The following is a 14,097-nucleotide window of genomic DNA, read 5'->3' on the forward strand; positions in this document are numbered from 1 at the left end:
AGGTGATTCAAAGGTCAAAGGTCATCTCCCAGCAGGAGGTATGGTTATACAAACTCTCCAGTGAGAGTGTTGCATGCCTACATTGACCGAACATGTCCCCTATGTGCTTTCAGCTTCATGCTGGTGAGCACGGCTCAGCGTGTTATCAACGTCTCGCCCTGCCACCTTTTTATTTTTTTCTTCAGACTTTTCTCAGTATTATTGGTATTTGGCAGCCTGGGGCATGTTCGTAAACTAACTGTCAGTGGGCTATCTGAGAGTCAGTCCAAACAACTGTCAAAATTCTGCTCTGTTTCAGCTGTGATAGGCAGTCTTGCTCTGTGGCACAGGCAACATTTTCTGTACCTATGAGTGTTGGTGGTATTGCTGGTAGTGTTGATTTTGTTGGTGATGGTGTTGTTGGAGTCATTGTTGACAATGGTGAATGGGTGGTTGTTGAACCTAGCATGATTATGACAGAAGGAAAAACAGAATTCAAAATAATGTGATTAGGGGATATTCGTTGTGTCTAATTATGCAATAAACATTCATGACAAAACAGCATCATGAGAATTAAGAAATATTTCAGTTGTTATTGAAAACATTGTCAGTTTGTTTAGTTGTTATTATTTTAGATGATATAATACATTTTGTTTATAAGCATAGTTCTTAGCAGACACTTATGTCCAAAGCAACTTACAATGACATCAATAAACCTGACATTAGGCCTAACAATAAAATTGACGGTTTACAGCAAAGCCATATGGGCTAAACAAGAACAATTATTAATAGACTAAATAGAATAAACAGATCAATAACATAAACCTTAACCATAAACCTATACAAACCACTAGTGCTTTAAAATTTGTTAGAAACAAAGTAAACAGAGAAGTATTTGACATTTTTTAAAGTGTCCAAAACTATTGCTGGAATAAAGAGCATGGTGTATCGTTCCACCAACAAGGAATGTTGATGGATGGCCGACATAACAGATACTCATCAGAGGAGCACATTATAGATACTTTATAAACAGTTCGAACTATAATGACATTCAACTGTAAATGTAGACTGCAATACAACAGTATAAAAGAGGCTCTCATCACAAAAAGTACACAAACACAATATTTTCTTAAAGGCGCTCTTAGCGATGTTGGGTAGTGTCACTTCTGTTGATGTTCAAACAAAACAGAGAGCTAGCTCGCTACTCCCTCCCCTCCACCTTTAAGAAGTCATGGCTTAACTCTTACATGATGGGTTTCTGGACAGGAAAGGCTGGATGAAGAATTTCAGTACATTCTCAGAGTGGTTTTCTCTCATGTGATCAGACGGATGACTCAGCTCACCCAAACTGGAAGAGTCAGAGGAACATTTTAGGAGAGGAAAATATAATAATCATATAATAATAATATTAGAATCATATCTAATCTTATCACTTCATGTCATATTGTATGACATCACGTTGCATCTTTAGAATGGCATCATACTGAATCATATTACATGGTATTCCATCATATCCTTTTGTGCCTTACCACAATTCCTTATGAAATCATGTCATATTTTATTATAAAATTATTACCTAACAATAACTTTCATACAACTAGAAAGTTATAGACCCTTTCAACTACATAAACAAACATGTGTGTTCCTAAGGCATTTCCGGTGGTACAGAAAACAAAATTGAACTATTTACTACTTGGAGATAGCCTGGCCACGCAGATCTCCTTTCAGTTAGATACTAGTCTGTATGGAAGCATATTAGGGCCACATGAAGAGAAAATATTTTTGAAAATTCCAAGAAAAAAGTCAAAATATTTGAGATAAAAGTCAAAATTTTCGAGAATCATAGTCAACATTATCGAGAAACAAAGTCAGAAATAATTTCTGTGATTAAAGTCAGAATTTCCGAGAAAAAAAGTCACAATTTTCAAGATAAAAGCAAAAAAAAAAGATAAAAGTCAGAATTTTCGAGTAACAAAGACAGAAATTATTTCTGAGATTAAAGTCAGAATTTCTCAAAAATGTTGAATTTTATTTAGAAAATTTTGACTTTTATCTCAGAATTTTCAAAAATATTTTCTCTTCATGTGGCCCTAATACTGTACGCTTCCATAGCAACGAGATGGATGGATAGGATGACGCTGTAGATTTGAAACCGAAAGAGCAGTAGTGAACAATGCCTACAATCATCAAAACTTGGAAAAATAAAGAAATGTATGTATAAACAACAAAGGTAGGCCCACATTCATTGTTTCTTGACAGAAAATGTTGTTTGTTATCAGTTTGTGAAGTTTAAAGTTTAGGCGAAGTAGAAAGTAATGTTAGGAATATCTGCCCTTACAGAAATTTCAGGTTTCTGGCGAAGTTGCCGCAAATTTGCACATGCAAATTAGGTTTCTGGCAAACAGTTGCGGTCAAATTTTGGTAATGTTGAAGCAAATTTGCAGCAATGTCAAATTATGTTTGTCACCAGAAGTTCACTGGAAGTTTGCCATTATTGGCTAAGTGTGATGGCAAATCACTGGCGAACACATTTGCCACTAGTGGCAAACTTCTCATTGTCGCCAGAACTTTGCTGGAGGTTTGCATCTATTGGCTAACACTGGCAAACTTTTTGCGATATTTTCTAGTGAATTAATTTGTTTCCCTGCAAATCTGCCGCAAACATTTAATTTTTGTAAGGGTGATCAATGTGATTGATTAGGCTGGACCAATGATTTCAAAGTTAGCACCCGTCGTGGTGCAAGTGTTTGAGAGAAATCCCAATCATGAGTCACCAGACTATTCATTTTGTGAGAGAGTTTTGATTTTCCAGACTAACTAAAAAGTTTTAAAGTTTTGAAGAACATTACTGTAAAGTCTGATTTATTTCATTTCAAAGTATCTGCGCTAGTTTTGAATGTTTCAACCAGAAACCCTCTAGGAACAGATTGCAAGTGTCTACACAACTTAGACCCCATTTACACTTGGGAAAAACGCATATATTTTCATGTGGTTTGGCCTTTCATTAACACAAAAACAGATGTTTTATCACTGAAAACAATTATTTCTGAAAGCTCCTGTGGAGATTTGAGAAAACTCCAGTTTCACGATTGCATAAAAACAGGAGGAAATGGCGTTTTGCATTATGACATGTTCTTCCTTCATTTATTTGAAATCTCTGCTCGAGGAGCTCGACACCCTTCAGCTGTTTTTAGCATAGGTTTGAACAGAATTATTTTTTAAAACGAAGGATAGGAAATGTATCTGTTTTTCAGAATACCCTGCTACTTATAAATGTGGTCTTAAACTCTTTTTGTGGCTTGTCATAACCAAATGGTATTTCAACATTTCTGTTATCTTGTCTGTATTAATACTACACACACATGTGCTGGTAAGTTTCACACGAAAGGTTCTTGCTGCTGAGGCACAGTAGAAGGCTTGCAGAGGCTGAGGGTAAAAATGGACGCAGGCTTTCACCAAATATAATGGATATTAAACTGATGTCTTTCCATTGCAGGTCACTGATCAAGTTCAAATAGAGCTCCCCAAGGACGTCCAGGATAGGAGTCACAGATGGACTCATGACTATCAGAGGCTGTAAGGAGTGGAAATTAAAAGAGAAATTATCACAGTGATCTTGAGCAAATCAAAAAATCAAAAATAAATATAACCTGAAGTGTGGCAGTACCAAAATAATTATTAAATGCCCACAATACCAAGCTAGGGACCATGTAGTAGTAGAGGCTACTGAGATATCCATAGTCAACCGAGGTCTTGGTGAAGAGGAGCTTCCAGATCTCCCTGGAGTGGCTCATGTTGCTGGACAGATCACACAACAGGAGTTGGGCCAGTTGCTCTACAGTGAATCTTATGAGCTGTGTGTTTGTAGAAACATAAACAGTATTCCACAAAAACAAATCAAACAATGTTTCACTTTCAAAGCATTTTCCTAAAAAGCTAATATTTTATTGAATTCATCTGAATGTGCCTGTACCTCTGCACAGGCATAATGCTCCAGAGTGAAGTTACAAGGGACCTGTCCATTTGCCAAATACAATTGCAGGGCAGTGCTGTAAAGATTATAAAAATGATTAAAACATTGCAAATTACAAATGAATATGTCATGCATTATCACCCTTCTCTCTAAAATATGAAATGCTACACTTCAGAATTTAAGTTTTCCATAATAATGACATTTGTCCCCAATTTGCACAAAGTGTCCATTCTGTCAGTGCTTCCCTTTCCGCACTTGCTAGGCCACATTACTTACCTATTAACACCTTCACAAATTCTGCTCGCTATGGCAGACAAAGAAAGAGACATTAAGTAGAGAAACTTACTAAGTTACTGATATGGCACTGGAGATAACTAAAATTCTCAAAATCATGTCTTATTCTTTTGTATAAGAAACATACCATTGACTTGTGTTGTTGAACACTAAACATGAAAAGATTACACAGTCAAGTGAAAAATGCTGTACATGTGAACATGTGAAAGTAACATTGCAAATATGCTATTTGTTGAACATAAATAACAGGTAATTCTTACCTGAACTGGAAGAGAAACTGGGGAAACATAAACATGACAATGAGACCATTAAAATATCTAAATAAATAGGTTTTGTATTGACTTGTTTTTGTGCTTAGTTCTAAATAAACTAGATGTACCGCAGAGCGGTACAAAATATGACCACCGCCCAGTCCAGCACATTTTTTTCACAAAAAGAAATCACGCTGAAAGGCCTATATGATTCTAACTGTCTCACTAAATTGCATTATCCACACTCAATTCTCACTGGTATCTGCTAGACAACAAGTACCAAAACATGATTAGTTCATAGATTTCACATGTAAAATTAATTTTATACAACCCCACCTCCATCTTGCCTGTTCATAATTCTGAGAAATTCTTGATTGTTTGTGTTATGTTTATGTTATGTGTGTGGGTGTGTGTGTGTGTGAGTGTGTGTGTGTGTGTGGGTGTGTGTGTGTGTGTGCGTGCTTGTGTGTGTGCCTGCGTATGTGCCTGTGCATGCAAGCGTACATATGTCTACTGTGTGAGTATGTGTCATACGTATGATTACTGTGAATGTATGTGTGTGTGTGTGTGTGTCTGTTTGTGTACATGTGTGCACATGAAATGGGTTAACATGACCCCTGGAGGCAAACATACGGAAAAAAATGGTCATCCTAGGCCCTACAGTTCTCAAGATATTCACAGAGAACTGTGTCTGCCCTACCCTCCTTTTGGGGGGTCCAGTCCAGCGGGGGGGCTACAGATCAAAACGAAAAATGACGGTTCCATGCTATTCATGTGGGGGTACATGCCCACCAAGTTTTGTGTACCCCGGTCTTTCAGTATCCCGGGAATCCTTGTTGGTGTACGTCACTAAATGTACACATAAATTATTTTATTGTAAGGCCCCCCATGAACGAAAGTACACAAAACTTGGCATGCATTCGGAGGGTGTCATAATGATCCTACACTTTTAATTTTGTGCAGTTTTGACCTTGTCAGCCAGAGATATTGTGATGAAAACACCTAATTTTTTGCTTTTTAATTTTTAACTAGGTGGCGCTATACATGAAATAAGTGGTAATGGGATGGGTTGACATGCCCCCTTAAGACCAACATACATAAAAAAGGTGGACCTCCTAGGCCCTACGGTTCTCGAGATATTCACAGAAAACTGTCTCCGGCCACCTACAGGCCAGTTGGTGTATAGTAACATAAATTAATTTATTGTGTGGCCCCCCATGAACGGAATTCCACAAAATTTGGCGTGCATACAGAGGGTGTCATAATGATCCTACACGTCCAATTTCGTGCAGTTTTAAAAATGTTAGGTCACAGATACCTTCAATTACAACACCTCATTTTTACTTTTTTGTGTTTAACTAGGTGGCGCTATACATGAAATGAGTGGTTATGGAATGGGTTGATATGGCCCCTTGAGATCAACATACAAAAAAAAATGGTCCTCCTAAACCCTACGGTTTTCGAGATATTCACAGAAAACTGTGTCTGCCCTACCCTCCTTTCGGGGAGTCCAGTCCAGCGGGGGGGCTACAGATCAAAACGAAAAACGATGGTTCCATGCTATCCATGTGGGGTTACATGCCCACCAAGTTTCGTGTACCCCGGTCTTTCAGTGTCCCGGGACTCATTGACGGAAATTTGGGCATGCGAAAAAGAAAAAAAAAGAAAAAAAAAATCTGACTAAACCTAAGCCGCTTCGCTGCGCGCCGGTCATAATAACAATATATCAGTTATAAAATCAGTTATCATCGTTTATGGGATTGTGTTTGGTGTGTACTGAAGTTTCTCTTTCCATCGAGTTCACACAATGTTAACCAATGGGCAGGGCTGGCGGAAGGCATGGGCAATCTGGGTGTCATTCTTTGGCCACATTTCTGGCCCGACATTCTAAGAGAGTTGAGGAAGGCCTCGCACCTGTTGTGGCACCTGCCACCCAGGCGATATTGAGTTTGAGATGCTGTCCCTAAAAATGGCGCTTTTGCCTGCTCTGACATCGGTCGAACATGTGAGTGACCTAATGGCCCTATCAGTCAAACTTGCTTACATGAAGTTTGCTGTACTGTAAGTGATTCGAAGGTCAAAGGCCATCTCCCAGCAGGAGATATGGTTATACAAACTCTCCAGTGAGAATGTTGCATGGCTACATTGACCGAACATGTCCCCTATGTGCTTTCAGCTTCATGCTGGTGAGCACGGCCCAGCGTGTTATCAACGTCTGGCCCTGCCTCCCATGCCAGCGTGCTGCCACTGTTCAAAAAACTCACGCACACAGCCTAGACGATATTGAGCTTGATAGGACAGTTGTTGGCTTTTATCCTTATGACTGCTTACCTTGTGTAACAGAAATCTGTCCCAAAAAAGTCAATCTACTTGCCTGTTCTTTTCATTCTAAGGAGGGGGTGACTTTCATGTTTGTTTGTGAGCTATTGAAGAAAAATTATATGATTATGGATCAATATTACATTTTCAGAATTGCTTGAAATTATACAAAACCTATGGTATGTTGCCTTCTAGTGACTAGACATCCTCTCTAGATAACATTACTTTGCAACTTAAATAAATAGATTTCACTTAACAAATACAAAAAAATCTTATTTACCCGAAATGTAGGGGTTTGGTTGAATGCGCCTGTTACCATACCACAGCAGATAATTATGATGATGGTGACTGAGTTTGGAACTGCCATGCCTGTTGACATTTAACAGAAACACAGAAAACAGAGAAGACAGTTTTCACCGCAAAATAGGTGTGCGCTTTCATGGACAGTTTTCGCACATACAGGGGAATACCTAATTAGGCACATTTTATGCTTCTTCTCCCATCTTTTTACACAAAACTCCGACTTTTCCCTAACCCTCCTATGAATGCATATGCATGACATGGCACAATTTGCCATTCTCAGCTCCCGTGACAGACAGTCTGCACTTTTACCTCAGTGGGGCCTGTTTGTACATACCTCGCCATGTTTACACGCACGTTGCAAAACAAATACGCCTGAAGTGGGCGCAAAAGCGTTAGTACATCTGTCCCTGAGTGCCAAATCAGCACATCTAGCCTTTGAAGTGATTAACTGGAATGTTTGATGTAGTTCTGTTAAGCCACTTGGGAGATATTGTGCACACACTGTGTAGAACCCAATGTGACCTTGATCCCATGACCCTAAGTACCCAATCAGTATATCTAGCCTCTCAATAAGCAAATTTGAATCTGGAGACGAGATTGGAGGTCTCATTGGAGTCCCATTGAAGCTGATTTCCAAATCACCAAAACCCCAGGAACCAATCACAACCACTTATGCAGCCAGTGTGGTGAGACCACGGTTGCGTCCAGGAGCCTTGTAGAACTTCATAACACCAATGGAACACACATTCTCTGTCCAGTTCCAAACTCTCTGCCAGTGCCTCTCATATAGATTGGGAGATAGTTCACAGAATAAGAGTGAGACTTGATTGTCATATCTAGATTGACTCATCTGTGAGAGATAAAACAATTATTGACAATATTTGTGATGGTAGGTACTGAGCTCCAGGCTCATTGACAGCATCTCACCATGTCAACCAAAGGTTTAGCCATAAACTAAACTTCAGGGTTAGCTAGAACCTCAGGTTCAGGCTGAGACAGAGGGCATCAAACAGAGGTTCTTCAGCATCAGGCATAGGGCCAGGTCGGGGGTCAATTCTAAGATGCTCTGCCTCCTTAATGGCCTGAATGTGAGGGAAATGGGCCATTTAAACCTACATCTTGTTCCCTGTGTAATTAAACTTAAAATAAATAAATAACTACTGCCTAATCAGTGTGTGTATGTGTATGTGTGTTCCTGCTGGATTTAGGGCTCACATTAGACACAATCTGGTGGAGAGAACTCTAGCCTAACAATTGATGTCTTTCTATTATGATATTATGATATGGAGTCTTTATGCAATTGATAGTAAACTGTAAACTGTGCATTGCCTCTGAGAATATGATTCCCCTCTCATGACGCAAAGGGGAGTTATTGTAAATTGTTATAGTAGTGGGAAGGAATGTATTTCTATAATAGTCCTTATTACAGCAAAGTTGAAGCAATCTCCCGTTAAAAACACTGTTGTCTGACAAGTAGTTCATGCAGTGGATGCGAGGTGTTGTCCATAATGCTAAGGAGTTTTTGCAGCATCCTTCTCTCAACAACCAACTTTAGGGGCTCAAGTGTACTTCCAAGCACAGAGGCAGCTCTTTCAATCAACTTAATGGACTCTATCTTATACTCTGCACAACGTGGCGCCAAGCATGATGCACTTGATGATCTTACACCCAAGATCACACATGATGATCTTACATCCAAGACAGTGATGATTTTTTCGCTATGCTCTCCAGTTCGAGTGAACATTGTGCCCATTAGCCTGGCGAGCCAGACCCACATTAAAATGTAGGGTCTGGGAACTCACGGTTCGCAGTGCTCAGTCCGAGGGGCGGGATAATCAGTTGTCTTTCAAATTCTCTCTGCACGCAATAGGACGCAATAGGATATTTGTTTTCAAGTAGCAGGGAATTCAAGCCAAACCGTTGCAACTCTGCCATCAATCATTTTGTTAAGCCCACCAAACGACTCTATACACGATTTCAATTGCCTGATTAAGTTTCGATTTCTGGAGCTCACAAGCCAAGAGTTGCTAGACTAGCCCTGGCAGCAAATGTAATTTGCTGCCGCTAGGGGCGCGTCTAGATTTCTAGGCTATGTGCCCATGGTATCAATTAAAAAAAATATGTGTGGTCAGGTGCATGATCCAAAAATCGCTATCTTATACAGTATGTACTAAAAATCATTACGCCACTGACCAAGGAAAAAACCTGGTCTAAAGTGAAAAGTGCATACAAGCACAGCTATTCTGAGGGTGCACTGTCACAAAATGTAAGCAGCCCTTAGTGACTTGTCCGTAGGATGAATATCCTTAGGATTTTTATTCAGTCGTTCAAACATTATTGGGGGAAGTATTGCTTTTTTCAGGCTATGTTTTCAATTGTAACCCTTGTCAGTCAATAGTGAAAGTAAACAACTAAGTGTAAAACTGTTTTATTGTTGCCTATGAAACCACAGTAAAGTTAGTTTCAGTTTGGATGAGTTCAAATAATAGGTGAGTGCAGATGCATGTAGGCTATACTCTGTTTGTCACACACACATTTTAGTAAAGCAAGGTTTAGTGCTGTTTGATGTTGTGCTCCTTGATGTTGTGCTGTTTGATGTTGTGCTCCTTGCTCTTAAAGGGAATACCAGTTGTCACTTTCATTGGTTTAATGGATGTTACGCCCAAAACACACCCAAAAAAATAACAACCCTTTATGTGCCTGGCGCCTGGTGAATTTATCCTAAACTAATCAGCGATCTTACACTGAGATAGCTATTTTGGACTGGCCACACCCTAAGCCATCTGCTTAAGATCTTTTCAGATCTTTAAAATATGGCCTGTTGAATTTGTTGGTGTCATTTGCTCTGATGCTGCTGCCCCAACAGATGGCTGCTAAGAAAATTGCACTAGAAACAGTAGACTTACATGTTGTAAGACCAGCCTTTTGCATTCCAAAAGCAGATGGTTTCAGAATGCCCTTTGAAGTCAAGTTTCCTGTTTGCATTTGTTTGCTGCTATTGTATTAGCTGCCATTTGCCGGTGAACTCCCGGCACCCTGCCAAGCAACCCCTGTAGTCTCCTCTCCTTCCTCCATACAGTGGAAATTTGATGGTCACCTATGAATTCTCTGTAAATGTATGTTGTAATACATCCATGTTTTGTCTTGAATTAATACTTGTAATGTGAGCAAGTCTGATCATGTTTTCAATACAATCTAATGTATCTGTGCATAGGTGTAGACTAAGAAATACACTGTAGTCTGCATGTGAACCTCACACCTGTATAGTCACACCAAATGACCAATGAACTGCAGGTAAGTTGGGAGAGTGAATATTCAAAGGTGTTGGAGATAAGGTCTCTTCTTTTGGCACCTCTCTTTGCTCTCTGGCGCAGGTTTGGGTGCTTGACCGCTCTCTCTCTCTCACTCTCTCTCTCTCTCTCACCAAGCTCCCCCCTCTCTCTCTGGGGTTTATTATTTTCTTTGTTTGATTAATTGTTTTATCTGTAGAATTGTTTTAGCTCTATCATTCTAACTTGTTAACTTGTTAAGTTTAAGTTTGTTGTTTTGGTTAAGCTTCCTTTTTTTCCTCTGTTACAGTAGCTTACCTACCTGAGTTACTTTTACATTCAACTTAAGTGATTTTGGTTACTGTTGGCTAATTAGGCTTAATGCCTAATAAACGAATTTACCCACCAATTGCATATCTCAAGCCTTGTGCCATGCCATGCTTTACCCTATACTGTAGATGATAAACCAGTTACTTGGTAATCTATTAGAGATACAAGTCATTCATCTTATGGAGTCAGATAATCATGGTTTTTCTCTTAAAGAAGCCCTATGCAGGTCTGGTTATTCCTTCGCTGTTTCTGGGTTTTTGCCTGATTTGGGCTGCCATTTTTCACGACATAGCTCCCCCTGCAGCTTCAATAGCAAGTGACTGCTACGCTAAACCCCCACTAGCTAGCGAGCTAGCCATCAATAAACCAAGCTAAACACATAGGGCTCACAATAAAACGGTTGAGCAAACACATTGTTCAAGAGACTATCAAATCACATTACAAAAACGAAGTTCACCCAAGGGTAGGCTACTTACAATTTCAACAGCAACAAAGCCAAGTCGGAGTCCGTTTTGCAGTCTAGAAACTACAATCTGACTACATTTTCGAGTATTTCCGCAGAGTTACATCCGGATGTGTTCGGACCGCGACCAGAAAGTTGCATATTCGTTTTTTCCACGGAGGAGCACTAGGGGGAGACGAAGCACCCACCAAACGACCCAAAAAGTGTTGTAGAACCATCAGAACGACTCTTAACCTGCATAATTAAGGTCATTTTTGCTAAAATTGTTGCATAGGGCCTCTTTAATAATTACTTAACCATCTAACCCTCAGCCTATATATCTATCCATTGTTTACACACACAATCAACAGGAGAACGGCCCAACACACTTTGTGCATGCTCTCTCCTTTCAGGTTAGGAAGCCGAGAACTTAATTTCATGTCACAGATTTTTCTCTCCTGACAATGTTTAACATCCTGCTGCACACATTTAACCAGCAGAAGCATCCATTTTCATTGTTTTCAAGTAGCAGAGAATTCACACGGAACCGTTGCCGACTCTAAACACAATGTGATTGGCCTGATTGAAGTTTCATTTTTTCAGCTCGCAAGCCAACGGAGAGTTGCTAGACTACCCTGTTATGGTGCTGGGTGGTGGTAGTGTAGTGGTTAAGGAGCTGGGCTAGCGTGCAGTAGCCTGAAAGTTGTCGGTTCAATTCCCGGCTTCCACCGTTGTGCCCTTGAGCAAGGCACTTAACCCCAAGTTGCTCCGGGGACAATGGGATCCCTTGTAATTAGGGCTGTCAAAATAACTGATTCATTTTGATTAATTAATTTGAGAAAAAATAACTGATTAAAAAAAATAGTGCAGATTAATCGATTCCGTATGACCTTTGACCCCGAGCCGTTTTAGTCAGTAAAAATTAGACTGTAAAATGAAGGAGAGAGAAGAAAACGTGCTGCCTGGATCATTGATTGGAACATTTACTTTAAAAAAACGGCCTGATGTTGTTGATAAAAAATAAAGTGTTGAAAATAAAGTCCTCTGCAATGTCTGCAGCAAGGATTTGCATATCACCGGAGTTCATCAACTCTGTAGTCGCACATCAATGCAAAGAAATAAGTATTGACATTGAGGGGAGTGTTTATTTTCATTGTGTCCCCTAGGTTATATCTGTGGTCTGAAATGTCTTGTATGTGAAAAAAACTTCTTCCCTAAGCACTTTTGAATTTATTTCCTCAGCATTATAGGTTATATCATAAATTATTATGGCAATTATTTGAACAGTGAAAATAATAATAAAAGAGTCTTTGAACTTTAATGTCACTAATGCTGATTATTCAATGATTCATTTGAATTTAAATATTTAAAATACTTTCACAGCAAAAATTATATATGCGATTAATTTAGATTAATTAATCACAGAGTATGTAATTAATTAGATTCATTTTTTTAGTCGATTGACAGCCCTACTTGTAATATAGCTGACATATGTAAGTCACTTTGGTCAAGAAGTGTCTGCTAAATGTAATGTTAATGTAATGTCTAGATTTCTAGGCTATTGTCTTGGCCATATTTAAGAGGAAGTGGTTATTTCCACAACATGACACAAAGCTGTTAACAAGATCTCTATACTCCATCTCCTCCTCATCCTTCACACACCCCACAACTGCAGTTTTCAGAGCATTCTGCAGCCAGAGGCTGCTAGACCTGTTTGCATTAGCCTAATTCATTTACAGTAAGAGTGTAGGAGGTAGACAGTAGCCTAGTAGTGCTAACCCACACCCACACGTCCTCACTTGATACGTTAATTAAAATACAGGTTTGCTAACTTCTGACACAAAAGAGCTTTTGGAAAAGGTCAATGGAATAATTTGTGTGATAACAGAAAACATATTTGTTCAAGTTAACCAGATGCATATGTTAAGACAAATGTATACCTTAATGCATGTTGTTCTGAGGGTTATCTTATTCTGTATATGTGGCTCACAAAATGCAACAAACCTGGTAGGCTAGAGCTGACTGAGTAAATTATTTCTCCTTATTTCTAATATGACCTAGGTGTTGTCAACAATCATTTTATCTCTCTGCACCTTTATAAAGACCATACACTACACGATTACACTGCTGCAGAGGTATTTCAATTAATCTACAAAAATGTTAACTCAGGGTAAATAACAGTAAACAGACATACCTGTGCTAACCTTTAAAAGCCCTACATTATAAAACAGAATAAATACAGCAGATGGATGGGATGAGTCCACTCACTTATTTTGCAGCATCCTTCCATTCTGTCACTTGGACACATTATAAAACGAAAGTATTCACCTGCTTTTTTATCACAGAGGGTTGGGTCACTCCAGTCCAGGAACATTTCAGACATACTTTCTTTGCTGTGCCGTCATATGCGTGGGTAAGAACAATTGTGTGAAAAAAACTACGGCTCAACAAGTGCAGCCAGGCATCAAATCATGGCCCATGCACTGTAGACACATCTTTAATCTGAACTGTGAAATCTGAAATTTCACCTTAGGTTTTTCCAGTCTATCTACCTCTTATTAGAGTTTATCCACCTCTCAAAAGAGTTCATTAACAGGACCCTTTCTTTTGGATATGATTAATTTTTCTGTTAATAAGGGCGGGTTTTCTAGGGATGTTAATACTGCCTTAATTTCTTTACTCTTAAAAAAGGATAAGAATCCTAGAGAGTGTTCTAGTTATCGCCCTCTTAGCCTTTTAAATTCTGACATAAAAATCTTTGCAAAACTCCTTGCCCTTCGTCTTGAGCCCCACATGCCAGTATTAGTTAGTCCTGATCAAACAGGTTTTATTAAATCAAGATTGGCGGCAGATAACGTTAGGCGTCTTTTGCACACCATTGATGCTGCAACAGGCAGTAGGACACCAATGTCCCTCCTTTCCCTTGATGCCATGAAG

The 14,097-nt window shown here is 39.3% G+C and overlaps 1 protein-coding gene across 2 annotated transcripts in view; it reads right to left on the reverse strand.

The window, feature by feature from the left end:
- LOC143109816 (uncharacterized) overlaps positions 1-13,492 on the reverse strand; it is a 47,420-nt gene extending 33,928 nt beyond the window's left edge. The window contains exons 1-11 of one of the 2 annotated variants that reach the window (XM_076272613.1): positions 13,429-13,492; positions 7,097-7,185; positions 6,872-6,920; positions 4,507-4,523; positions 4,374-4,395; positions 4,229-4,256; positions 3,953-4,028; positions 3,675-3,833; positions 3,342-3,553; positions 1,227-1,327; positions 346-441 (exon numbers count right to left, since the gene is read on the reverse strand). In XM_076272613.1, coding sequence (XP_076128728.1) covers positions 346-441; positions 1,227-1,327; positions 3,342-3,553; positions 3,675-3,833; positions 3,953-4,028; positions 4,229-4,256; positions 4,374-4,395; positions 4,507-4,523; positions 6,872-6,920; positions 7,097-7,185; positions 13,429-13,468 — 889 coding nt within the window. In that variant the 5' untranslated portion in view covers positions 13,469-13,492. Of the gene's footprint in view, positions 1-345; positions 442-1,226; positions 1,328-3,341; positions 3,554-3,646; positions 3,834-3,952; positions 4,029-4,228; positions 4,257-4,373; positions 4,396-4,506; positions 4,524-6,871; positions 6,921-7,096; positions 7,186-13,428 lie in introns of those variants that run through there. The other variant, XM_076272614.1, reaches the window with a different exon arrangement.
- Between the last annotated feature and the right edge of the window lie 605 nt (positions 13,493-14,097).

This window comes from Alosa pseudoharengus, unplaced genomic scaffold (genome assembly GCF_046254945.1).
Source record: "Alosa pseudoharengus isolate Yale_2024_CS ecotype anadromous, Long Island Sound unplaced genomic scaffold, YU_APseudo_1.1 YU_APseudo_1.1_scf_7, whole genome shotgun sequence".
Taxonomy (NCBI): domain Eukaryota; kingdom Metazoa; phylum Chordata; class Actinopteri; order Clupeiformes; family Clupeidae; genus Alosa; species Alosa pseudoharengus.